Source organism: Sander vitreus, unplaced genomic scaffold (genome assembly GCF_031162955.1).
Source record: "Sander vitreus isolate 19-12246 unplaced genomic scaffold, sanVit1 ctg294_0, whole genome shotgun sequence".
NCBI lineage: Eukaryota > Metazoa > Chordata > Actinopteri > Perciformes > Percidae > Sander > Sander vitreus.
The window spans coordinates 633-26,290 of record NW_027595448.1 but is presented as its reverse complement, the minus strand read 5'-3'; the positions used below and the strand labels follow the sequence as shown (position 1 = coordinate 26,290).

Here is a 25,658-nt window from a genome sequence, read left to right as displayed (position 1 = left end):
GAACGCTTCCTTCCTCCGAGCGTTCCCTGGATACCAACCATCGATGTCATTAGCAGTCCACGTGGACCTTTACCAGTCACCTTAGTCGGGATTTACCCGTCTCCCAGCGTCCCCAAGGTGCCCTTTGTTTCGACTACACTTCAATGTGAAACCCTGCTCTATCATTTGGGACGAGGGAATAAAATCTGGCTTATAATTGTCTATAAATACAATGATTGAAGCGTGTGGATGTCACAACAGAGATGACTGAAGTTACTGTGGATTACAATACTTGTTTCATATCCCAGTTTTTGCTGGTGCCCGTGAACTTCAGAATACTAATGTCATTTATGTTATTGTTCCAGCGTGTACCACCCAGTGATTTTAACAAAAAGGAAAACACAGCCTGAAAGTTCTCTTTGAGGCCTGAGACTAAACTAATCGACCCTCTCACTCCGACAGAATCAATGAAGATTCCCACACGGTGCGGTAAAACAATCATCAACAGTCATACTTTTTCTCTATTTTGAGATTTTCGGAGCTTTTATTGACTACATTTAAGACATACCGTCAGAAAACAACATCGCAATCGGTTTTTAAAGTCCACGGCAACAAGGTGATCTCAGGAGGCCAGGGGGAAAATGATTCAGCAGTGCTTATTGTTGCTTTGCTTCTCTCTTAGGTGTCCTTACAGCTCATGAGGTAAGACTAAATGAAGAAAAGCTACACTTTTTCCCCAGTTGTGGCTCCAACAGCCCTGCCTTCTCCGTTTTCCCTTCTTCTCTATTGCATGCAAAGCGGCGAAGAGATCACTTGGTGCTTTTGACTAAGGTTTACACACTGAGGTCAGGATCGGGCTTGATTCCATTTCATTTTTTCAGTAATGTGACAGATGTGCAAAGCATGGGAGTGCTTTATTTTGTAATTAAGTGTGTAAATTCATTGTGGTGCATTTCATGGCATGCAGACAGTAGTGTGATGAAATAATCAAACCCAAGACTCCATGTCTTTATGGCTGCACCATTCAGAAATGTACTTGTGCCTCATGTTATAAACAGTTCCTAACATTCAGCCTAAGCTGTAAACTTTAGGAATATTTGGCTGTGCAGCATAAGCTGGCTGGTAATACTTAAACCACCGGCACGCCAGTGAGGTTAGAGGTTAAAATATGCCTGCAGTGTTTTAATAAAATGTGGGGGCTTGTGTAAATGTGGTTGCCAAAACTATAAAATAGTGTGCAAACAGTTTGGACCTTGTCCTGTCGAATTAATCAAAGCGAGGGAACCCGGTTGATTAATTTCCTGCAGGAGCATTTCCTGCCTTGATGTTTTCCCTGCAGCCTCTCCCAGGCTCTGGAGTCAACCGGTCTCATGACGAAACGTTTTCTCCTTGAGCGATAAAGTTTAGAAAATGAAATGGAACTGAGCCTAAGCCTTTTCTGTTTTTGTTTCATAAGACCCAACAGCTACTAGAATACATCAAAAGTAGATGAGAAAAGTGCAGTTGTCTCATGGAAATTTCATTCTGTGCTCATCTCTCAGTCTCTCTGTAGAATCTCTTTCAGGCACCCTCAATGTGTCGTACTGAAAATCATCTTGAAAAGTCACATCAGGTAAAGCTACGTCTGCTGTTACATTTCCCATCAGGGATTGGATACATGTAGAGCAGTAGCTTCAAAATCCAACCAAACCACTGTGACTACGGATAAGATGTTTTAAATTACATTACCCATGTGTATTTCACCACTAATGCAGCAGAGGATGGAGAAGATTGCTTCTTAAAGTAATGAATTTCATCTTTATTACAATATCTGAAATATCTCTATTCCCTATAATTTTGTGTGAGAAAGAAGTTATGAGACACGCCTGCCAATACGAAGATTGGGTTCATGTGTGAACGGAAATCCACAAATGTAAATACTGATATGTGCGTTATGATTATGACGTGTGATATTAAGCATGGATTAAGCGTCGAACAAGTTTACAAAATATCTGAAGCTGGTATTGTAAATAGTGTACTGTATTACTGTCTTTGCAATGAATGATGTTAAAGCCAACCGCTATGACAGCTCGCCCTCTGCTGGTGGATGGTGGCAACAACAGGACTCATGATCTCATCCTGTTTCACGTTAGCCGACTGTTTTCATACCTCTTTATTGCTGACTTTAAATAATGTCAGCAAACATTTTGTCTGACGAGGTGTGAGAGTTACATTTCTTACTACAACTCAAATCATAAACTATCTCATGATATTCAAACATTTAATCAGGGACATAAAATATCAGTCATTTACATTTTTACAAGTCTTTATGAAGGTGTACAAATTACTGTGATTGCAGGCAGCAGTTACTTACCACACCTGTATTCTTTTAAATTCTCAGTTCAACACACACTTTAAATATGCCAGGTGACTGGACAGAAACACTATAAATTAAAGGAGGTATTTCTTACTGGAATTAGTGAGGTCTACTTTCAATACAACAGCAGGGACATTATACAATGTGTTAGCCTATACCTTTTTTTTAAAAGAATATATTTAATTGTAGAGCGTCAGAGTAGTATAATACGATATCTTTCAATTTTAGTATGTTTTACTTAATGCATTTATTTATTTAATCAAAGCTGTTACCTATAATGTTAAATTTATAAAATGTACATCCCAGAACAGCAAACTGCAGGTATATTATTCTACTATTTAAGTCTGCAAAAAGCAAAAAACTGGCTTTTTGCACCTACAGCTGCATTCAAATCTATGTGGTAAAGATTGTTTTACATTTCTATTTTATTAACAATGGATCTAATGACTAAGTGTAATGTGAATCACTCGTATCATGTAGCCAGAAAATAATCACCAAACCCTGCAGTTTGGAGCATTTTAGCATCTTTCAGCTCATTGTTTTGGTTTTCTGGCTTTTCATTTGACTGTTTTGATTAACTCTGATGGTCTCATATATCATTGTTTTCAGAGGCAGCAGGCCAACTTTCTCACTGTACGCTTCCTGTCGAGCAATAAACCGACAGACACATTTAGCGACTAGCTGGTGAACATAGTGGAGCATTTAGCAGCTAAACAGCCAGATATTTATGAGTACAGTAGTTGGTGGGGACCAAAAGCAGAGCTAAAGGGAGAGCAAACTTCGATTTGTCTTTTGGCCAAAAACACAACTAAAATGTTAAGCTAATGTGGCTCCTTGTCTGCTGGATGTGTAAAAATAAGCAACTGTTTGCTAACAAGTTTACCATATTTACTTAAAGGTGAAATCACAGCTGTTTCGTTTGCTCCCAAAGTGCCAAAAAGGTTTAATTAAGCATTTCAATGCTTCTAATTATTCAGGCCATAAAATCAAATAGAAAGCATTTTTTAGAATTTCATTTGGCATTCTGTATATGGTCTACCAATTGAAACTAGCACCTAGATTTACCATATTTCCTGCTGGACATGAATGCAGCATTAGTCTCAAAGTCGGGATGTGAACTAGTTTCCCCCGACCCAGAAAGCAAATATCTAACAATCTGCCAAAGGGGAATTTCTCCTGACGTCTAGACTGCCAGCTTTCCACTTAAGGTTTACATTTGCATCACGTGAGGCTTTCTGGCTGCTCTGCTCAGCCTTACCCTCTGGTCGTCCTACCACACCAGAGGACAAAATCCGCCCCCGAAGTTGACCGTGCCATTACTAGGAATAGATTTTAAGGCCAAGAGCAACATCTATCATATAACCAGAGGGGCTTTGTCTGAAAGTCTGGACGATTTGGGGTTACATGTCTGCGGGTTGTGTGGATGTCAAAATGGTGCAGTGGAAATCATCACTGGAGAGGATAAAAGCTAAAGGTGTTAGGTGGAGGTTCAGACAGTCAGACAGCATATCGGGTAAAATGAGGTTATCCTTTCATTTTTTTTTTTTTACATGAATATCAAAACAATATTTTATATGGAAGAAATCACATTTAAAATGAGTCACATTGTAGTCACTCCTGTCTAGATATGGTATTGTAAGAATGCTTGTATGGCATGTCCCTTTACCCCCACCCTTACCCACCCATGAATGTGAGATTTAATTTAACTTCAAGATATGGTGCAGGGGGGGGGGGAAGCATGTCACTGCTGTTAGCTATTTAACTTAAAGAATGGAAGATTTATGTACTCTATAAAGTATGTAAATATATTTAATTACATATGTATTTTCTTTTGTATATTGCCCTCTTCAAGTTGTTAAGTATAAGAGTGAATGGCTACTTATACACACACTGATTGATTGCCAAGGGTTGGCAATCTCACACACACACACACACACACACACACAGATTTGCTTTACAGCTTGAAGCAATGTGCTGCAGATAAGCTTCATATTTCCTCATGCTCTTACTTTTTTGAAATGTAGAAATAACACAAAAGCTGCTTCAAGAAAACGGTGTGAGAAGTTGTGACCTCACCCAGCCGCACACTGCCAGATCACACCTCTTGTTTCGCCATCATCATCGCTTAGAAGCCATTGTTTTAGGTTTTCCCTTTAACGACATTAAAAACTGTTTTTCTGTAAATATCTGTAATGTTTACAACTAGCACGGAGAAGAAGTCATGTACATACAGTAAGGGTTTATAAAGGGAGAAAAACTACTTTCTCATGTTTGTATGTGTGTTTCTTCATGAAAATGTCTGCCAGAACTTTACTTGTGTGTACATTGTTTTTTTTTTTTTTTTTTTTTTTTTATAATTCCCCCCATCTGTACTGTTATGATCCCCTCCCTTCCTGCCAATATAAATATAAATGTAAATGTTTTGTACAACTTCATGGTTTATATATGAGAAATGCATTGTAAAACATTTACAGTGTAAAACACGAGAAACGCAAATGTCTTCGTTTTTGTTTTTCGGTCATTTATAAAAACAAAAATAAATTAACTGTGATGGAATATGATTTTACAGTCTCACGTTTTGTGCATCAACGTCCTGCCACTGTGTATATTCAGGGTCCATCGGTAAATTGGATTCCTGACTCAGCCGTCAGTCTCCATTAACACCGTCTTATATTTAACTGCAGACAAGTCCTGTGGAAATCAGCCTTACAGCTCACGTTGTATTTCGGCTCTCATCTACTTCCACTGCAAACAGTCCTGCAGTAAGCTGAGCCACTGACGGTGTTTTGGATGCCAGTTCTTCCTCTGGTCTGCGTATGTTTTCCTATCATGGAGGATTTAATTGCTCACCTGAAAACATAAACATAGGCACCTCTCAATGACCACATTCTGTCCCCTTTAACTGTGTCACCAGATGTTTAACCTTATGCTTAAATTACTCTGGTTCAAACTCTAAACTCCCAAGTGAAGACCAGTAGTAGTCCTGACATGGAGAAATGTTATTTCTAAATTCCTCTTCGATCATTAGCTGGAAGTACAAGAACACACTCACCTATTTGCGCCTCTTGTTGCCTTTGATTTTCTGGATCTCCTTGGAGCTGAGGATCAGCATGCCGTTCTTGAAGCGGCCCACCTGACCTGAGAGGGCCGAGCCAGAGCCAGAACCAGAGCCAGCGGACACCTTTCTCTTCTTGTCCCTGGTGGAGATGGCAGCACAGGCAAACACAGGTTTCAACCACTGAGATGCAAGACAGCCTGTATAAATATCTGTTAATTTTGTTATGCTAACTCAAAACACTAGTGCTGCGTTTTCTATCCATATTTTAGGATTAATTAATTTGTGGATGCATTCTGTGCTAAGGAACAACTTAGATAAAGATAATAATGTACAATACTTAGATAGATTACAGATTCAAAGACACTTACACTATAAAAAGAAAATGTTTGCTGGCTTGATGGTTTCAGCCTGTGTCTTCCAAGATAAATGTTTTAATACTCTTTACACCACCCTACTGCCCTGTGATCTTTACGTATCAAATCATAGAGGAAAATGTTTGCAGGTATAATCAGAGATGCCTCTCTCACCCACCTTTGATTACTCTGCTTCTTTTTTTTCTTCAGGTCCTACAGAGCGATGACACGGAATAAGATGGAGAATAGGCATAATATGATTTCTTTTTTAAATTACCATTGTTTATTTTCATCAATTTCAAAATGTGTTAATGATTTAATGGAAATGTACCACCCCTTTAATTTAAAATACATTTACTTATACTATAAGTAAAGCTAGAGCAGTTTGGTTTGGATGCAACCTGAGCGTGACTGGTGCAAGTCTTACCGGCTGGACCTCCTCCTTTGCTTTCTGCTTCTTCTCTTTGATCTGCTGCTGCAGCATCTTGTAGTTGACGTAGTCCTTCTTAGGAGGCTGGTTTAGATGCAATAAGTAAGTTGTGAATTGGTCACTTGGCTGTTAAAAAGGCGTTGATGCTATTTAAATATGTACAGCACTTTTACTAAAAATGAGAAAACAAAGATGTCCTTACTCTGGCTCCTAGCATGACAGCTCTGTCCTGTTCAAAAACACGCTGCTGCTCCTTCCTATAGCCTGTGATCCCAAAACCGATGGACCTCAAGACGAGCCTGATGCAAACACAAATACAGTATGAATGCAAACGCATCACAGAGATGAAGTGGGCTAAATGTAAGGTAATTAATTACCGAGTCAGAAAACATTTTTTACATAGCGAGGCAGCGACAAAATGAAGCCATGAGAAGAATCAAGTCACACATCGCAACTTCAGACTGAACGTTTAAATGTATCATGTAAAAATAAACAAAAAAACATCTACAGTAAATTGTGATAAAACTGTCACCTTTTCCAAACTGAGTTCTTCTAGCGGGTCACTTTCCTTCGTCTCCGTTGTCTTCTGAAGGGCCTTGAAGTGAGGACATCACATAACCAGAGGCAACAAAGACAAGAAGAGAGGGAACGTGAAGGGAATGGATGGTGACAAGAAGCACATAAACAGAGAGGGTTGACTAGAGGTCACACAGCAACATGGAAGTGGTTAGGTTTTAAAATGTCAAAGTTGAAAAACATTTTGCATTTGCACAAACAGATTACTTGAATTGTGATACAATTGCTTGCTTAAAAAAAATCTGTCAGTGACAACAGTAAAAGACCAAGTCAGTTTATGTTGCAAAGAGGATGTTGTCACATCTCTTGCAAAAGAAAATTCACTTCACTCCTTCCACTATCTACTCTCTTTGGCCAGGAATGAAAGTGTAATTGCCACCGTTTTATCCTGTAATGCAATATATACACTCACCTAAAGGATTATTAGGAACACCATACTAATACCGTGTTTGACCCCCTTTCGCCTTCAGAACTGTCTTAATTCTTTGTGGCATGGATTCAACAAGGTGCTGGAAGCATTTTTTAGAAGTGTTGGCCCATATTGATAGGATAGCATCCCCCACACCATTACACCACCACCACCACCAGCCTGCACAGTGGTAACAAGGCATGACGGATCCATGTTCTCATTCTCTTTACGCCAAATTCTGACTCTACCATCTGAATGTCATAACAGAAATCGAGACTCATCAGACCAGACAACATTTTTCCAGTCTTCAACTGTCCAATTTTGGTGAGCTCGTGCAAATGGTAGCCTCATTTTCCTATTTTTAGAGGAGATGAGTGGTACCCGGTGGGGTCTTCTGCTGGGGTAGCCCAACCGCCTCAAGGTTGTGAATGTTGTGGCTTCACAAATGCTTTGCTGCGTACCTCGGTTGTAACGAGTGGTTATTTGAGTCAAAGTTGATCTTCTATCGGCTTGAATCACTCGGCCCATTCTCCTCTGACCTCCAGCATCAACAAGGCATTTTCACCCCACAGGACTGCCGCATACTGGATGTTTTTCCTTTTTCAGACCATTCTTTGTAAACCCTAGAAATGATTGTGCGTGAAAATCCCAGTAACTGAGCAGACAGTGAAACACTCAGACCAGCCCGTCTGGCACCAACAACCACGCCACGCTCAAAGTGGCTTAGATCACCTTTCTTTCCCATTCTGACATTTAGTTTGGAGTTCAGGAGATTGTCTTGACCAGGACCACACCCCTAAATGCATTGAAGCAGCTGCCATGTATAATCCTTTAGGTGAGTGTATATTTTGTGCAATAACAAACATAACTTCCCTTTGTGCCGTTTATCAAGTCTGCAAATGCATCACCAGATCTGACGAGCGACACACAATGTAAAACGCAGTGCAATAAGCGGATCATTTTCTGAGTATAGATGCAAACATGTTTCTTTGGGTCCAGATCATTTTAATTCAATTATATTTTTCGGTAGAAGTGGATGAAAACAGATGATCTCTGCAAAAAAAAAAAAAAAATCTGTTGTTTTTATAATCTTTCAATTGTTTTAGTTATTTTTCAACATTTCCTGGTTCCAGCTTCTCAAATGTCAGGATTGTATTATATCATATATGTATATATGACAATATTTGGTATTTATGACACTAAACTGAATCTTTGGGTTTTGGACATTTGGTCAAATAAAACAAGCTATACCAATACATCACCTTGGGCTATGAGAGATTATAACGGGCATTTTTCACTATTATCTGACAATTTATAGATCAGATGATTAGTCGATTCATTGATCAAATAAAGGGCACACTAATTGATAATGAATATAATCATTAGTTGTAGCCCTATATATGAGCATACCATATAATGATGTTTTTAACAAACACACAGGGTATGGGAATCAGACAGACACTGCCTACATCTTTACAGTAAACCTGAATATAACAATTTGTAATGTGTCCTTAATTCATTATTACGGATGCACATTTTCCAATATGCTACTCTTGGATCTTTACCATCAATGGGGCAAGATAATGCAGTTTAAGGGAAACTATGCAGTTTTTTTTAGCTTAATTTACCTTCACTGAACAGCTTTGGAGTTATTGGAATGGTTATATGACTTTTTTCGGGTTGAATGGTGGTCGTCTCGCTCCCCCCTAGCGTCTGTGAGCGGAAAAACCACCCTTGCAACTTTCATCCGGCGAGCCAGCGGCCGCAGCGTCAGGAAGTATCGCGTGATATCAGGTCTCGCGATGTAACGAATTGCTCCACGGTAGGGCTGGGCGAAATGGAGAAAATCAAATATCACGATATTTTTGACCAAATACCTCGATATCGATATTGTGGCGATTGTAGGGTTGACAATTTGTGCTTTCACAAAATATTTACACAATGAGATTTTTGATAAATAATCATCAGTTATGTTGATATAATAACTATGTGGGTAAAGGTAAATAATGGTAAACAGTTACAACAGTCTGATACATTAAAACAATTATTTACATTACATATGACATCACTTTACTGTAATGCAGCCTTTAAAACCAGGAAAAGACAACACTTGTGTCATATCAGGATATTACGATATCCAAAATTTAAGACGATATCTAGCCTCATATATCGATATTGATATAATATTGATATATTGCCCAGCCCTACTTCACGGCACTGCACACATACGGCCATTCAGGAACCGGCTAACAAGGTATAGCTATAGTTTTTCACACTATCGTCATGGCTGAGCCGGCAAAAAAGAAGCAGAAAGCTAGAAAAGCATTGTCAGAGGAACAGAGAAAGAGGAAACGGCAGACTGACCGAGCGAGGAGTCAGACACAAGTAAACATAAGAGCTGCCAAATATCTATTCTGAAGCTGTAGGGGGAGCTCTATAGAGAAACCTGCCAGCAAAAAGCGAAGAAATTTGCAAATTGCAAAACTGCATAGCACCCCTTTCATGCACCTGAAAACAGCTCATATTGTTACCTGAATCAAAAGGATTTGGCTTTCATGTCATTAATCTAAGCTGAACTTTTATAAATGATGTACACAGACTGAGTTAAAGTTGCGTAGACTTACAGGCATTTTGTCAGGGGCTGGCATCTGCTTGGTTTTCAGTTTCTTTCTCGGGTCCTGAAATGTCACGACCTCCACCTGGCTCACCTGCCGGATGGTTGGACCTGAAGAAGACACGATACATTAAACCAATAAGAAAAAGAGAAGTGGAGAAATGAGTGGTGGAAGATGAGGAGGCTAGAGGAGGGGAGAGTTTGAAAGCTTTTTTTTTTTTTTTTTTTTTAATTATTGACAGCTGTGCAAATATATGCTAAGTCATTAATTATAGATCAGTTTAAAAGCATCAATAGTACACATTATCTGGAGACCTTTGGATTGATTGTGTGGGGGGGAAATGAGTCAATGGAGAATATATCTATCACATGTGAGTGTGTTGCTACACTTCCCACCTGTTTCCCCACTCTTTGGTTGTTGCTGCTGGTGTTCAGTGCCAACATAATCTGCTCGGTTGTCTTCAGTGTCACTGCAGATATCCTTGACTGTAGGGAACTGCTCTTCTTCTTCCTCCTCCTCCTCCTGTCTTTTTCGTTTTTTCTTCTTCTGAGACTTGAGCTTCTTTTTTGACGCTGGTCCATCATCTGCACCATCAGTCAACAACATGAGCATGAATCAAACATTTAATTCTAGTCCTTGCAACTTTTTTTTGCAAACAAGATTAACTAACTCTTACCATCCTTTCCTCTCAACATGAGGAACTAGCTGAATATGATACCACCATTTTTTTCTGTAATTACACATTCATTTGATACATTCATTTGATACATACATATACATACATATACATACATACACATACACATATACATATACACATACATACATACAGTCTAAGCAATACAAGTACATGTCATTGATTGGTTACCATGGACGTATTATAAACGACCCATGCTGGTGACAACCAGCTAAAGCTGGACGTTAGCAATGGGGTTAGCTAACATTAGCGTCAGTTCTATAGTTTTAGCTGAGTTAACGCATCATAATTGATATAACAGATACATTATTCTTGTTTTAAAACAGTTATATCGTGCCAGCGGAGCCATAGTAAAACAAATGAGACATAATTAACAACCAGCCTATAAAGTATGCTAGTAAAGCTAACGAAACTAGCTAACAGCACTTACCAAACTCATAAAGTTTATCCAAAACGTGCTCAAGAAACAGACAATCTTTGTCTTCTTTTCCGTTCATTTTAAGCTAACTGTACAAGCAGGATAAAAGCAAAACAGTTGCTAACTTATCGGGACTCAACGATAACAGCCGGATGACAACAAACTGTAAAAGCACGTGGGACAACCATGTAGGTCTGACTCCTTTCCGGCTGCCGTAGTTGCGGAAATGCCACGGATATGCCAGTTTACACTATGAGTTTACGTTATCTTAATACATCCATGGTTTACACGCCCATGTGAAGTTCTACAAGTGCTGCTATCAACCACAAGTATTACATCAAGAGGCAGGAGCCGTACAAACATCTCTGCACGTACAACTTCACTGGATGCAGCGTCTAAGTGTGTGTAAAGTGTGACAAAGTATGGCAATCAACGCTTTTTATTCGGTATGTATGCTTTGCTTTGCTTGCCAGGGAGCTAAGCTAACTTAGCTAACTCTCTGCTGTAACTCAGTGAACACTATTTGACATTTCATTCAAAAAAATTCATCGAAACTGTCTTGTTGTTGTCGTTGTTACAGAAACATGCATTTTAAAATGTAATTAGGCAGTGTAGTGATTTACTTTGCAACATTTTTCAATAAATTACTACAAAAGGCTGTTAAGCAATCGCCACTTTACATTGGTACTTTATATGCATGTTTCCTGCATGACAGATTGTTATGTAACTAAAGCTGTACTACAGTAATCAGTGTTTTTGTGTTTGTGGTTCGTTGTCCAAGTGTGTGTACACATACAAGGAAGTTTACTCACAGTCTTAAATTGCTCTAAATGTACTTACACACAGGAATTCCAGGAATGAATGCAGGACTTTTACACGTACAGAGTATTTTTACACTGTGGTATTGCTACTTTACTTTTTTATGGCCCTATGTAAATACCACATAAATGGTCTGTGGTTGCAGAGACTGGTGCTTTACAGTCTACACCATAGATTTATCTGTACATCAGTTAAAATAAGTAAAATAAAATCTCATCTAATAGTGTCACAGAGGGAAAACCAGGGCTTTGCACTCTCTTACCCCCTTTTATTTTATTTTTTAATTTTTTATTTTTATATTAGATTGAACTTGATTGTCATTGCAAAGATTAAAGGCACTGAGACAAAAAAAATGCAGTTTACATAATAAGATAAAAAGCAGTGACGTACAGCAAAAACAGTAATAGGCCATATGGAATAAATAAATAAATATATATATATATATATATATATATATATATATATATATATATATATAGATAGACTAAACGATAAGGGGAGATGCTACAATATACACAGTATGAACAGAATGAACATGCACAGCAGGCAGTACAGGTAAGTGTATAAGTAAATGATATATGTAGAATAAACAGATGGAGGTATGTTAATACAGTATGTTATGCATACTGCTTGATATTGTGAATTTGTCAACAAAAGTATATTAAGAACTTTATGGTTACAATAATAAACAACGGAGACATACAGATATATGTCTGATTCTAATGTATTGTGATGTTTTTGTTGTGTGATAGCATAGAGACCCTATGCTGAAGAAGAGAGATGACTTTGAGGACATTTTGGAGGAGAGGAGGAACTCCAGCGACCTGAAATACGCCCTCAGATGCTACACTCCGGTTCTTTACAAAGGTGTGACGCCCTGTACATCCAGCATGCTGAAGAGCATGGTGCTTCAGTCTGATCAGCTACATTACGTCATCAATCAGGTAAATAAAAGACGGTTGTCATTCTGGTTATACGGTGCCTGATGGTTCTGGTCTCACGATTACACTCAAATGTTGGCAGGTTAGTTAAGAGAAGTACCTTTTTGTGCAGTTATTCAGTCTTTATTCCATTTTTTTGTAATTGATAGACTCAGAGACTTGACTGCTTCTTCCAGCCATGAGGATTTTTGTATCGACAAATACAGCGGACTAGAGCTGCAACGACAAATCGATTAGTTGATCGTCAGAAAAAATCGGCAACTATTTTGCTGAAGGATTAATTGTTTAAGTCATCTTTTGCGCGAAAATATCAGAAAACTAGCTGATTTCAGCTTCTCAAATGTGAAGAATTCCGTTTCTTGTTCTCTCCGTTTTGATTTAAATGTGAATTGATTATCTTTTTAAATGTTGTACTGTTGGTCAGACAAACTCAACACAAACCATCATTTCTTTTATAATCTTCTGACATTTTATAGATGAAATGATTTAATTCATGAATCCATAACATAGTCTGCAGAGTAATCAATAATGAAAGGAAGACGTTTGTTAAATAAGTAAGTTTATGGTGTCTTGTAATCCCATGTGGGATGGGCCAAAATGTTTGGCATGACACAGAAATAAAATATAACTAACTAACTAACTATAAAACCATATTTCAAGTTGATACAAATCTGCACTTTTTACAACTTATTTTTATATTATATTATATATTTATTGTTTTTACTGGACGCCCGTCATTATTTTAGGTTTCCAAAGAGACGGGCAAGGCGACTGATGACGTCAAGGAGGAGGCGTCGGCCATCTTGGAGGAGATGGCTCAATGTCTGCAGCTCAGCACGGTTCGCTTCTTTGCCTTCACACTCAGCAAGGCCTTTAAAACCTTGTTCAGGAGCATCTGTGTCAACGAAGACGGCATCCAGAGGGTGAGAAAGAATACACACTTGACACTTAGAACAGAGTGTGAGTGAAAAGTAAAAAAAACACCATGAAGATGACTGACACGGGCACACAAATACACACCGTGATCGTTTTTTTTTTTTCCTTTGTCGTTAGCTCCAACAGGCCATTCAGGAGCACCCGGTAGTCCTGTTACCCAGTCACCGTAGTTACATGGACTTCCTGCTGATGTCGTACATCCTGTACACCTACGACGTGGCTCTGCCTGTCATTGCTGCCGGCATGGGTAAGCAATGAAAAGAGCAAGCGTGTATACACTGTGTTTCAAGCTCAGTGTTGAGCATTTGTTGACGCTGTCAGAGATGCTATTTTTTTTTGAGGCTGTACATATGTATTGTTGGTGTACACTGCAGTATATTTAAAGGTATTTTTAATGTTTTGTTAAATCAAATAGGGGGCCCGAATATGATAAATCCTCCTCAATATAATGCAGTCCAAAACTATCACGATTTGTATATAAACCTACAGTTTGTTTTTCCCTACAGACTTTATGGGGATGAAGTTTGTTGGAGAGATGCTGCGGATGTCTGGAGCGTTCTTCATTCGAAGGTCTTTTGGTGGGGACAAGCTGTACTGGGCTCTCTTCTCAGAGTACGTCAAGACCATGCTCAAGGTAAGGACAACTTTCTTTTATCCAAATTCTTTTTGTCGTTTGTCGGGAGTGTAGTAAGGTTGGGGAGTAGTGACATTTTGTGTGGGGCTATTTAAGTCACAAGAAAGCCCTGTACTTTAATGAGTTCACTGCGGCCAATGAGAGAGCGTACACTTTATTATTATTATTATTGATTGATTTTTAATGATTTTATTTTTACTTTTTCACTTCACACAGAATGGATTTGCACCAGTTGAATTTTTCCTAGAGGGGACCAGAAGCCGAACGTCCAAGTCTTTGACTCCAAAGTTGGGTAAGTTACAAGAAAAAGCAAATATAAACTCTCTGAGCTTTACGTGGAAAAAAACTAAATTCTAAATCCACATGTCACCTGTCAAACATCTGCAGTCAGATGTTTGATGAGACCCAAATCAGATCCTTTGTTTTTATTTCCTCCTGCCAGCACATTGACTTGTGTAAAACATATATGTGACAAAAAAAGTGAACATGTTGTACATTAAGGGAATCCCAGCATTATTATTAATTAGCAAGGTCAAAATATCAAAGTGTATTTTCAACATATAACACGGTTCTCCACATGTTCTCATTTTTCTGTGGTGCAACCAATATGACCCATTTTATTCGATAGGCCGTCACCTTTCTGTCCTCTTCCAGGTTTGTTGAATATAGTCATGGATCCGTTCCTTAAAGGGGAGGTGTTTGATGTTAATGTGGTCCCAGTCAGCATCAGCTATGAGAGGGTCTTGGAGGAGACACTTTATGCCAGAGAGCTGCTGGGTATTCCCAAACCCAAAGAATCCACTTCAGTGAGTCATTTAAACATCTGACTTGTCTATAAACGATGAATGGAAACATAATTACTTTTAATGGTTATGCAAAACCTGTATAGGTCATATTTCGCAGCCCAACAAAATCCCGCACACATATTCTGCCATGTTACAACATCTGCTTCTCTTGTTTATCTCTCCTTTTGTAGGGTCTGTTCAAAGCCAGAAAGATCCTCAGTGAAGACTACGGCAGTATCCATGTGTACTTCGGTCAACCTGTGTCTGTCAGAAGTTTAGCCCAGGGCAAAGTTAACCGCTGCCAGTTCAACCTGGTACCAAGGTACGATAGATCAACATTAGCTTACTGTACGTGTGTGGTCTAAAAAACATTAAGACATCTTATGTTTCGCATTGTCCGTCTGTCTTGTGCCTGCCTTAATGTTCGTGCTTAAAAAAAAATCTACACTTAAAAAAGACAATTGGCAAAACTGACAGTAAACACCTCAAGCCTGCTCCTTAGTCTAGTCAGGCTGGATCTAAAAATGTGTTACTATCAAAACTATATCTTTTAAAGGTGCCCTGCCGCACAAAACCATTTTTACTTGTATTTTTTTGTTGGTCCATATGTGTTTGTTATGTCATGAATGTGAAAATGAACTGCTACAGCTCTAGCCACTGAAAAGAAATAAGCGGAGAAATCCGGCCAATTACAAAAGCTGGTCAGTCTGACATCATGTTGCCTGAGCTCATTACTATTCATGAGCTTGCCCAGTTACGCTGGGTAAAGGATGCCGATAGCCAGGCTCTCATTGGCTAGCTGTTAGCCAATCAGAGTCAAGCAGCTTAGCTCGTTGAATATTAATGAGAACTGGCACAAATCGAGCTGAGTCTTCCTGCAGGCTTTCTATACCACGCTAGAATGGCTTGAAACAAGGTAACCAAGGCATTTTTTCCACAAAAAATGTTACAGAGTCCATGGTAGAACTTCAGACCATTACCACAAAGTAATGAAATACGTGTGGCGGGCACCTTGATAAAATACAGTAAAGTCTGTAAATACAGACCTGTGTTCTTTTAAAGATGCAGTTGAAAATAAAAAATAAAAACCATGGATTAACTTTTAGGTTTAATTTCCAGACACATACCCAGGAGGCCCGGCGAGGACATCACCAGCTTCGTGAATGACTCGGCCTACAGGCTGGTGCGGGCCCAGGAGGAGAACATGGTCCTGAAGCCGTGGGTCCTCGTGGCCTCCCTGCTGCTCCAGTACCACCACCAAAACCAGGCGGCGGGGAAGAAACGGGGGATAGCACTGGGCGAGCTGACTGCACAAGCTGTGTGGCTCAGGGACCTTTCCCGGCAGTACGGAGCCTTCCTCCACTGGCCCGGTACAGTAGTAACCCAAGTGTTCACAGTCATACTGCTGGCTCTGTGTGCGCTCACGTGGGTTATTCCGATTATTTTCTTCTTCTCTACTACAGACCACATTCCTCCATCAGAGGTAGTTTCCTCTAGTCTTACCCTGCATCGAGGGCTAGTGAGGATTTGTGAGGATAAAGTCCAGCTGGCAGTGGAACAAGGTTTGTATTTTTTTGTTTGTGTTTCTTGCTTTGATTTCTGTATTTTATTTGTGCTTTTCATTTTTATTCAATGTAACATCAGAGCAATTCTAAAGTAAATTTATGGAGTACATTTAAGGCATCTAGCTGTCACTTACATAGTCCAGTCCAGTACATACAAAGCCAATTTCCTGTGATCATAGCCTGAAAATGTAAGTACAGTGAAAAAAAGCTTTTAAAATAGATGCATTTTGACTTTTTGAAATGCAAATCTATGATTAAGTTTTTTTTTTTTTGCTAAATGGTCTTTATTTGTCAGTACACTGTTGCATGTCTAACAGCCTAACGACATGTCTAATTCAGTCAGGAAAACTACTCCGTCGTGGTTGAAAGGCCAGCAATTTTCATTTGTAAATTTGCATCAAAACTTTTGAATCGGGCCGCTTTTTTTTTTTTTAAACAGTATGTTTATACTCTTAAACGACATAGTTACAGACAAGACGTAAAGTACCGTACACAAACTCACATCAAAAGTATATATAACAGAGGCAAAGATGGGGGAAAAAAGAAATTGGGCAAGAGCAACATTATCCTAGAAAGAAAGTGCACACAGTCACATCAGTTTAGTTTACTTTTAAAGCGTATATCAGGCCTTTGTGAAATACTTTCTGCCCACTTTAAAATGACTATTTCACGTAAATGTCTCTATTCAGAGAAACTGAGAGAAAGACAACAGTTTATGGTTACACCCAATGGTTTATAACACACTGTGATGTAGTTGGTTATAGTGGTTGACAAATGCATGAATAACAACTACATGTCTACTTACAACTACATCATAGTATGGTATATACCATTTATCTTCTGCTCTATCTTCCATTATCTGACTTTAAACTTTGTCTTAAAGCAGGAGGACCAGCGGGGCCAGGGCCTCACAGCTCCGTCGCTCCAGAAGAGGAGCTCTTGAGCCAGGCAGTCATCCTACTCTCCTGCGCCTCCTACAGGAACCAGGCGCTGCACGTCTTTGTCCGCCCGGCTCTGCTGGCCTTAGCCATCCACACTGCCTCCTCCAACCAGAAACGTAAGACTGACACACACACACACACACACACACACCGCTGTTTACCTTTTTAAATGTGCTGCTCTCTGACTGTTCAAACATCGTTATATAATGTGAAATAACAATACAGCCCATGCAGTAAAGGAGAGAACACCACACATTTAACTGTTTTATGGTTTTAGTGTCACATGGAAAAACGGTAGAAATTCCACAACGCTCAGGAGATTCTCGTGCCTTTCAAGGACTTTTCTATGTGCGCTTACTTACACTTTTTTACAACTTAAAAAGACACCTATCATATAGGCGTTAAAATGCATGTTGGCTGGTTCTCCTGCATGAATGTGTTTTCCAGAGGAGGTCTTCAACAGTTTCAGCTTCTTAAGAAACATGTTCTCCAATGAGTTCATCCTCTGTCCTGGAGCTACAGTGCAGGTGAGGAACAACATATACATACTTTTGTGCTTGAAAACTGGCTACATGTAGAAAATAAATGATTGTATGGTTTCATATTTCACCCATGTTTGTGTGTCCTGTAGGACTTCGAGGAGGCCTGTTACCTGCTGGTGAAGACCGGAGCTCTGCAGTTTACCCAGCGTGACGTTCTGGTAACTGAAAGAGGACACAGGACACTGGCCTTCCTCTCCAGTATGTTGGATCCCTTCTTACAAGGATACCAGGTGAAGGAGACGCTTTGAAATGGTTGTCATGTTTTGTGTACAGAAGGGTGGGTGTGTGCATAATAGCATCCAAAGAAGCAGAGGGCATCTGCGCATTGGATTAAAGCCCCTGAACTTGATTAGATTTGAATATACCACTTTTCAATTAGTTTTAACATTTTACCAGGCCTGACAAAGACCTGGTTGCGCGAAATGTTGTAATGTCATGTTTTGTTACAGCCCATTTGCTGTTTCTAAGTTGCATCTAATATTGATAAAGTTTCATTGAGTCGAGCTTAATTGTAAGATCTGTAAATCTGACATGCATTTCTAGGTATATTTTTTTACCTTGTAATAAAGTAGTCCATCATGAATCTGCAGTAGCAGATACTACTTATTTACGTATTTTCTAAGAATCATTCTGAGAGCTTGATGTATTCATATCCTTACATGAGCTTGAATTTAATTCCAGGTAGCATTTAACATGTTTTACTGCAGATACATGCAATATACTGCATAAAGCATGGACACAAGGTAAAGCACATGCAAACATCATGCTTGTTTTTGTTAGCACATTTTTGTAAAAAAAAACAAAAAGCAGAACTGTTGTAGAACTGCAGATGTCCTCTAGAGGGTGATGTTAACCCTGTGTGTGTGTGTGTGTGTGTGTGTGTGTGTGTGTGTGTGTGTGTGTGTGTGTGTGTGTGTGTGTGTGTGTGTGTGTGTGTGTGCTCTCAGGTGGTGTGCCGGTTCCTGTGTGAAGAGGCCAGTGAGACTCTGACAGAAAAACAGTTTATTCCCGCAGTCCGAAAGTTCATTAAAAAACATCTTCTAGCAGGTTTATACCTTCTTCTTTTTTTTTAAGATTCTCATTTGTCCGATTATTTCAGCCTGTGTGTGTTTTTTACCTCAGCCTTTTACAAAGTGTGTGTGTGTGTGTGTGTGTTTTCCAGGTAGACTAAGATACATGGAGGTGTTGTCATCTGACCTCCAGAAGAACTCCCTGGCAGCTTTGCTAAGACTTGGCGCTGTACGGAAAATGAACGGGTAAGTTTGCTTTGATCATCCTTGGGTCCCTGCTTGATTGGATTGGCTGAAACAACAGCCAAGCTAAAAAATACAACTCTTTAATGACAGTTATATCAATGAGGTAAAATATCCTCTGGAAGCTACCAGAACCCCAGAATAGTTTAACACATAGGTATCTATATCAACATACCTATGTCACACACCATGTTGGCTTGATTCATGATTTTATCTGTATGATCATAGTGGTACTTTTCAGCAGAATCACTTATTAGAATGATATTACATGCTCACAACACAAAACTAGAAACATATTTGGCCCTGAACAGACTATGCACTGTGGCTACATAACCACAGGGACTGATAGGAACCTGAGAAAGACATTGACAATGTTTAGACTAAGTGACCAGAGTCTGGCAGACGCAGACAGGACCGGCTGTGCTGTCACTGTGATGAGCGAGCTGTAGAGACATAATTACACTTTCTAACAAAATGTCAAAACTACGTAAATATTAAGCAAGGAATTCTCCGAAGTCTGACAGAAAGGGTGGGAAATTACCTTTTATTCTGGGGGAAAAGAAAGAATGTGCAGTGTTGGCTGCTAAATATGTCGCCTCCTGCCACAACAAAAGACCTATATAGAACATATAAACATATAGACATTTACTAAATGTACATGTACTTACCATATTTTACTTACCACTGTTAAGGAAAAACTCAGTAGCAGCTTTCTTCAGGATACATGAAGGTTGGGAGACTTTGATGTCTTACTGTGCGTAAGCATTTATTGATCTCCAACGTGGAGATTAAGGCAGACCATACAGTTTAACCACGATGTGCTGTTCTGGAGTGTCCTCCCCAACTCTGAGGTCCTGAGTAGGGCTGCACAATTAATCGCAATTTTATTGAAATCACAATATGGACTCGTGCAATATCCAAATCTCAGGCGGGTGCAATATTTGTTAATGGCAAAATATGTGTCAAACCATTCAGAACTGAAGTATTGTGGTGCTGCAGAGACGTCCTGGGCCTACAAATCGTATCCTACAGACTAAAGAAATAAATCTTTGTTTGGTACAGATTCTTGCAAAAATCACACTATATGACTATAATACATTTGTATTTGTGTTCCAATGAGAATGATGATCAAAAATTGATCATTCCCGCCAATATCATGAATACCGCAATCGCAATATCAGTCAAAATAACTGCAATTTGACATTTCCCTCATATCGTGCAGCCCTACTCCTGAGCCTTTTCCTGATGCTTATATCCCTAGCCCCAACTATCAAGTATGTGATATCTCAAGATACCGATGGCGCCAAAGAAAAGATGGTCACCTTGAGCATAGTTCTAGGTACATGAGAAACTATGTCACCGTGTTACACTGCTTACACTGACCTCCAAAAGGAGATAGTCCTGAAACAAACTTTCCCTTATCATGCGGATGTCTACATAGGCTCCCTGATTGAGACAGGGAGGCGAGGACAGAACAGGTTTGGATGACAGCGACCGGATGAATCCTCTCGTCCCCTGTCCTGTGACCGATGATGACCTGATGTCTAAGCTTTCCCTTTAGTCTCATCATACCACTACATGGTTTTTCTGGAAATTCCACCACAACCACCACAGACTAATGGCTGTCTGATATTATCCCTACTATTAACATCACTTCATTTTATAGTAGTATCATTTATAAACGTTCTTGTACCTACCATATTCATGACAGATCTTTATTTTATTGTGTTTTCAGTAAATTATCCTTTTATCTATAGAATGTTAGATATCTTGTGTTTTCCTTACTACCACCTCCATTTTGTTATCAGTAGATTAACACATTGCTTTTGTACTAACTTGAGATGTATCAAACTATTTTTTATGTATTAACTAACTTTTTTGTGTAAGTTTTATTCATTGACTTTTGTAATCTTGGGTTTTATTTATATAATCCACAGAAACTACTGTTACTTACTTACTTCACTTTACTTAGTCCTCTTGGCCCCCTTGGGAGCATAGGGCGTCCACCATGGATCTCCACCTCACTCTCCTCTGCGCTAAGGTCTTTACTTCTTGCCAGGAGTTCCCCGTCTTGGACAGTTCATCAAGCGTGGAACGCCTCCAGTTGGATTTAGGTCTCCCTAGCTTCCTCTTGCCTGGGGAATTATAGTCCAGAGCTTGTCTTGCTATGTTCCTCAGATCCTTCCTAAGTGTATGACCGATACATCCCCACTTTCTGGATTTGATTTCAATGTGGATTTGCTCCTGGTTCATGCATCTCCATAGGTCTACATTTTATATCTTGTTGGGCCACCCAATCCTCAGTATGTATCTGAGACAGTTGTTTATGAACACTTGTAGTTTATTGATGATTGATTTGGTGGTTTTCCAGGTTTCACAGCTGGAACTACTTTCTAACAAAGAAATAGTCACTATGAACTCCAGCTTTATTTTGTGCTAAACAAAAACCATTCCAATGTTTTTATTTCAGAGTGGAGCAGGAGATGTTAAAGGTTAACAAGGTGATGGTGAACTCTTTGGAAGACACTTTAGGTAAGAAACAAGCTGTCAGTTAAAACTCCCAGCAGGAATAAACGGTGTTTCTTTCTCCAGAACTTTTAAAACAAATCTTTAAATGTGTCTCTGTGTCTAGGAGGAAAACTCCCCACTCAGAAAGCGGCCGTCGCTCGCCTCTAATGCACCGACCTCATGAGCCAAACAGGGACTGGGGAGGGTCGAAACCTTCTACCTGATGTGACGACGTCCAAAGGCGGTTCGGCCAAAGTGCTTTCTATGAGAGATGGAACAAAACAAAAGACTTGCCATCTGGTGACAGCTCAATTTATTTTCGTTTTCTTTAATTTCACTATCTTCTCTTCACGTCTCTTTTCAATAAGCCTTTTTTTTTTTTTCTCTCTCGCTCTCTCTCTCTCTCTCTCTCTCTCTGATCTTTCTATTAAGAACCTTTTATATATGTTCATAAAGCCAGATGATGAGTAAGGCCTTCAAAGCTCTTTGCCTCATTCTGAATCACTGACCTTTTGCTATGAGCAGCCTTGTGAAAGCTTCTGAATGTGCCAACTCCACTCAGCATAGTGGCCATTCTCCATTAATGCATTTGATACGTGTTCTCTAACACTCCGCATGGCATATCTTTGTGTTACTCTGTCTGCTTTTTCATGTCTTTCTATTTATAAGCTGCTAATATTGTTTGGTTTTTTTTTTGTTTTGTTTTTTTGAGCACTTTAATGAATTTATTCATTGTGGTATTCAATGTGGTGTGGACCCATATCTTAACACTCTTTTAACATACTGTTTTCTCTTTTTTATTGTTTTCTTCGTGAAACAAAAGTTACTGAAATTGGTGGATAAGAAGATTTGGGTGGTTACATATTTTAGCTTTTGGTAAAAATTGTGCAGTTTTTTTGCACTGTTTGAACGGAAGAGTTTTATATATTTAAGTTGAACTTGCTACAGACCCAAGGTCTACTTCAAGAACAGCTTGTACCCGGTGTCATTGTTGGATTTAAAACCACCCTCAGGCCTTTTGCCAACACTCCGAGCTTCATTCATCTTTGTTTACACAGTGGAGATAATGCTACAAGTCTAATGTTAGTTGCCAATACAATTGCTGTTAGTTATACTGAAGCACTGCCAGCTACACCAAAAGAAAAAGTTTGAAGTTTTCGTTCACTGTTGGAGATCATTTACATATTTTCTCATGTTCTCCAGTCTAGAATAGTTAGTAAAGATGCTTTATAGTTACTGATTTAAATTTAGAGAATATATTAAAGTGTATCGACATTCGCAGAGAATTAGTTGATGTAATTTTGTTACAAGGGAAAAGAAAGAAAAAGCCAAATAAAGGAAAATGGGAGCTGTAACACAGAAACTCAGAGGAGCAGAGGATTAACAGTCACGTAGTCACATATATATATATATATATATATATATATATATATATTACAGACTTGTTGACCTACTTAGCTGCCATATTCATATGGGTGTAATTTAATGTAAATTTATATTTAATTAGATTAGTTTAAAAATCCTTAATTTGAAGCTATTTATTTGGTTGTTAAATAGCAATGTTACCTTGAAATCCCATTGCAGTGCTGTTAGCAGTTTTGGGGTTTTACAGAAACAGGCAGAGCTGCTTTTGAAGGCAGAAAAAAAAAAAAAAAACCTCATTGGTAGAACCAAACAGCCACAGGTACTCCCTCACTTTTGACCACACGGAAATAGTTACAATTATGGTTCCTGGGCCATAATTCAATGAACCAATGAACAGGTCTCGTTGAAATAAAGGGACATTATCTGTTTGTTTTTCAGATGCTCTATCCATTGACGTCATTGTAGCCCATATTAAGTTGATTATCTTCCATTTTGAAACCAGCCAAACGCGCCTATAAAAACTCCAAAGTCATCCAAAGTGCAAGTCTCCAGTAGAAGCTAGGTATTTGAGAGGATGCACCTTCCCAGTATTTGTATGTGGTGCTAAAGTTCATAAAGTTCCACTGTTGAATACCCCAAACTAAAAAGGTAGAACATACACATCTTCAGGACAAAGTTGATTAATCTCAATGTCACCAATTTATTTTGGCCATGTCAAACAAGCATTTCATCAGAGCATGCATACCCTTTTGTTACCAGGTGTTCAGGTATTCAATGTTTCAAGTCTACAGTGTGAGTGTATTTGTGGTTTTTCAATAGCAGCTTTTATACGTTCTAATGTCTAAATATTTGACTCGTGTGTGTGTGTGTGTGTGTGTGTAGTTACATGTTTAAGTGTGTATGTGTTGGTTGAGGCCTTTTATTACTGACTGTACAGGCTGATGAAATACAAAAGCATGTTAATAAAGTGTTTTGAAATACATACTGTATTGTACTGTATTTCAGCCCGGACTGCATCTCTTTTGTAGAGGAACTGGAGTCGAGTTGCTCAGATTGATCAAAATTCACTTCATCATTCTATTACATCTAATGTTTGTTAGATAGTCAAACCTCATGTGACAGACAGCTCAGAGAAACTTTTTGATCCTAATATATAGTCATGCTGATGTGTTTCTGGTCAAGGATCTGGATTAATATTCCTGCTGCATTGATGTGTATGTTGCATTTCACTGCTGTAGATGTTTAAGGTTGTGCTCATTTAAATCGTGTACTGTATATACTGTTGGGTAGTTTAATCTGCAGCAATGCATCATATTCAATGAGATCATATGTTTGTAGCGTCGCTATCTCGTGAGAACCACCTATCTCTAAAACGTCAACTTTTCATGGTGTCAGGAAAAAGTTTTCACAAAGTTTTCAGCTTTGTGCTGATGCATTTTCCAGCTGATCCAAGAGGCTTTTAAAGACTTTATTTAGCTTTAGAAATAGGAGATTTTCTCAACACATAGGAACACTTCATCCTTCAGTCTATCACAAGCATTCAACATCAACACATCCGAAGATACATGGTTTTCACTGGACAGGAAGGGGATGAAAAACTCATCTGAAAAGTAACTAAAGCTGTCAGATAAAAATTACAATATTGCCTCTTAGATGTAGTAGAGTAGAAGTATAAAGTGGCATAAAATGGAAATACTCAAAGTATAAGTAGCTTGAATTTGTACTTGAGTAAATGTAGTTAGTTACAGTCCACAATTGCAAATAATTGATCGGTATAATATATTTTCATCCTTCACAGAGCTGGTGAGAAACCACTATATCTGACAGACCTCTAGGTGTCAGACTTGCCTCTCTGAGCCCTTTGTTTATGCCAGGTTGTAGACGCACACACACACACACACACACACACACACCATCACAGCAGCATTTTTCATCATGTTTTGTGACTCTGCTGCTGAGTAAGAGACTGCTGCCAGCAAAGCCACCACTTTCCATCCATATTGCCCATTCTTTCACACTCACTCAGTCTCTGACAAATTATAGGTTCATCTAAAGTTGCCATACCAAATTGCTTATATACACACTCCAGTCCATCCATCCATCCATCCATCCCCCCCACCCATTTCCTCCATCCTGCTGCTTTCTCCTTCTCTCCATCCATATCCATCTCCGTGATGCTGGTGTATAACAGTGTCAGCCAGAGCCATATCAGCACTTTATCTACTGCATTATGACAAGCTGAATTGAAGAGGGGGCACATGCACTCACATACACACATGCAGGAGGGCAACACCCTAATAAACTACTTTGTGACCCGTGGCAGCCGCTGGGAACAAAAGCAGCAGACAGAAGTGCAGTGTGTTTAGTTTTGTTCCTTTAAAGCTGGTCTGTGTAATTCTTTTCCTTTGCGTATAGGTGTGACTGAGTGCACGCTGGCATGGTGTTGTGCCTGGAGGGGTTTGTGGTGGTCTATGTAGG

At 39.1% G+C, this 25,658-nt stretch overlaps 2 protein-coding genes across 4 annotated transcripts; one reads left to right on the top strand and one right to left on the bottom strand.

Moving 5' to 3' along the window:
• Window positions 1-4,660: 4,660 nt before the first annotated feature.
• Window positions 4,661-11,106, bottom strand: fsaf1 (40S small subunit processome assembly factor 1). The gene is given in 10 exon segments (XM_078244736.1): window positions 4,661-5,185; window positions 5,388-5,532; window positions 5,925-5,959; window positions 6,174-6,260; window positions 6,379-6,453; window positions 6,455-6,475; window positions 6,709-6,771; window positions 9,786-9,886; window positions 10,172-10,360; window positions 10,904-11,106. Coding segments are annotated over 9 exon segments (783 nt in total). The 5' UTR covers window positions 10,971-11,106; the 3' UTR covers window positions 4,661-5,185.
• A 31-nt stretch (window positions 11,107-11,137) lies between these two features.
• Window positions 11,138-23,234, top strand: gnpat (glyceronephosphate O-acyltransferase). Of its 3 annotated transcripts, none has more exons than XM_078244735.1 (17): window positions 11,138-11,337; window positions 12,468-12,654; window positions 13,398-13,574; window positions 13,705-13,834; window positions 14,094-14,221; window positions 14,438-14,513; window positions 14,876-15,027; window positions 15,198-15,328; window positions 16,126-16,376; window positions 16,470-16,568; window positions 17,455-17,628; window positions 17,960-18,039; window positions 18,144-18,284; window positions 19,002-19,101; window positions 19,217-19,310; window positions 21,778-21,839; window positions 21,940-23,234. In XM_078244735.1, the coding sequence occupies exons 2-17, from the start codon at window positions 12,475-12,477 to the stop codon at window positions 21,981-21,983; spliced, it is 2,019 nt and encodes a 672-aa protein (XP_078100861.1). In that variant the 5' UTR covers window positions 11,138-11,337; window positions 12,468-12,474; the 3' UTR covers window positions 21,984-23,234. The 3 variants fall into 3 exon arrangements, with proteins under 3 accessions (XP_078100861.1, XP_078100860.1, XP_078100859.1); XM_078244734.1 differs by having other exon boundaries at window positions 12,463-12,654; window positions 17,458-17,628; XM_078244733.1 differs by having other exon boundaries at window positions 12,463-12,654.
• The last annotated feature ends 2,424 nt before the right edge of the window (window positions 23,235-25,658 follow it).

Excerpts from the sequence above, each read along its gene's own strand:
- gnpat (XM_078244733.1), top strand. The coding sequence starts at position 11,314 with ATGGCAATCAACGCTTTTTATTCG. Across the intron at positions 18,040-18,143 it reads GTCCTGGAGCTACAGTGCAG|GACTTCGAGGAGGCCTGTTA; the intron begins GTGAGGAACAAC and ends TGTGTCCTGTAG. Across the intron at positions 18,285-19,001 it reads CCTTCTTACAAGGATACCAG|GTGGTGTGCCGGTTCCTGTG; the intron begins GTGAAGGAGACG and ends GTGTGCTCTCAG.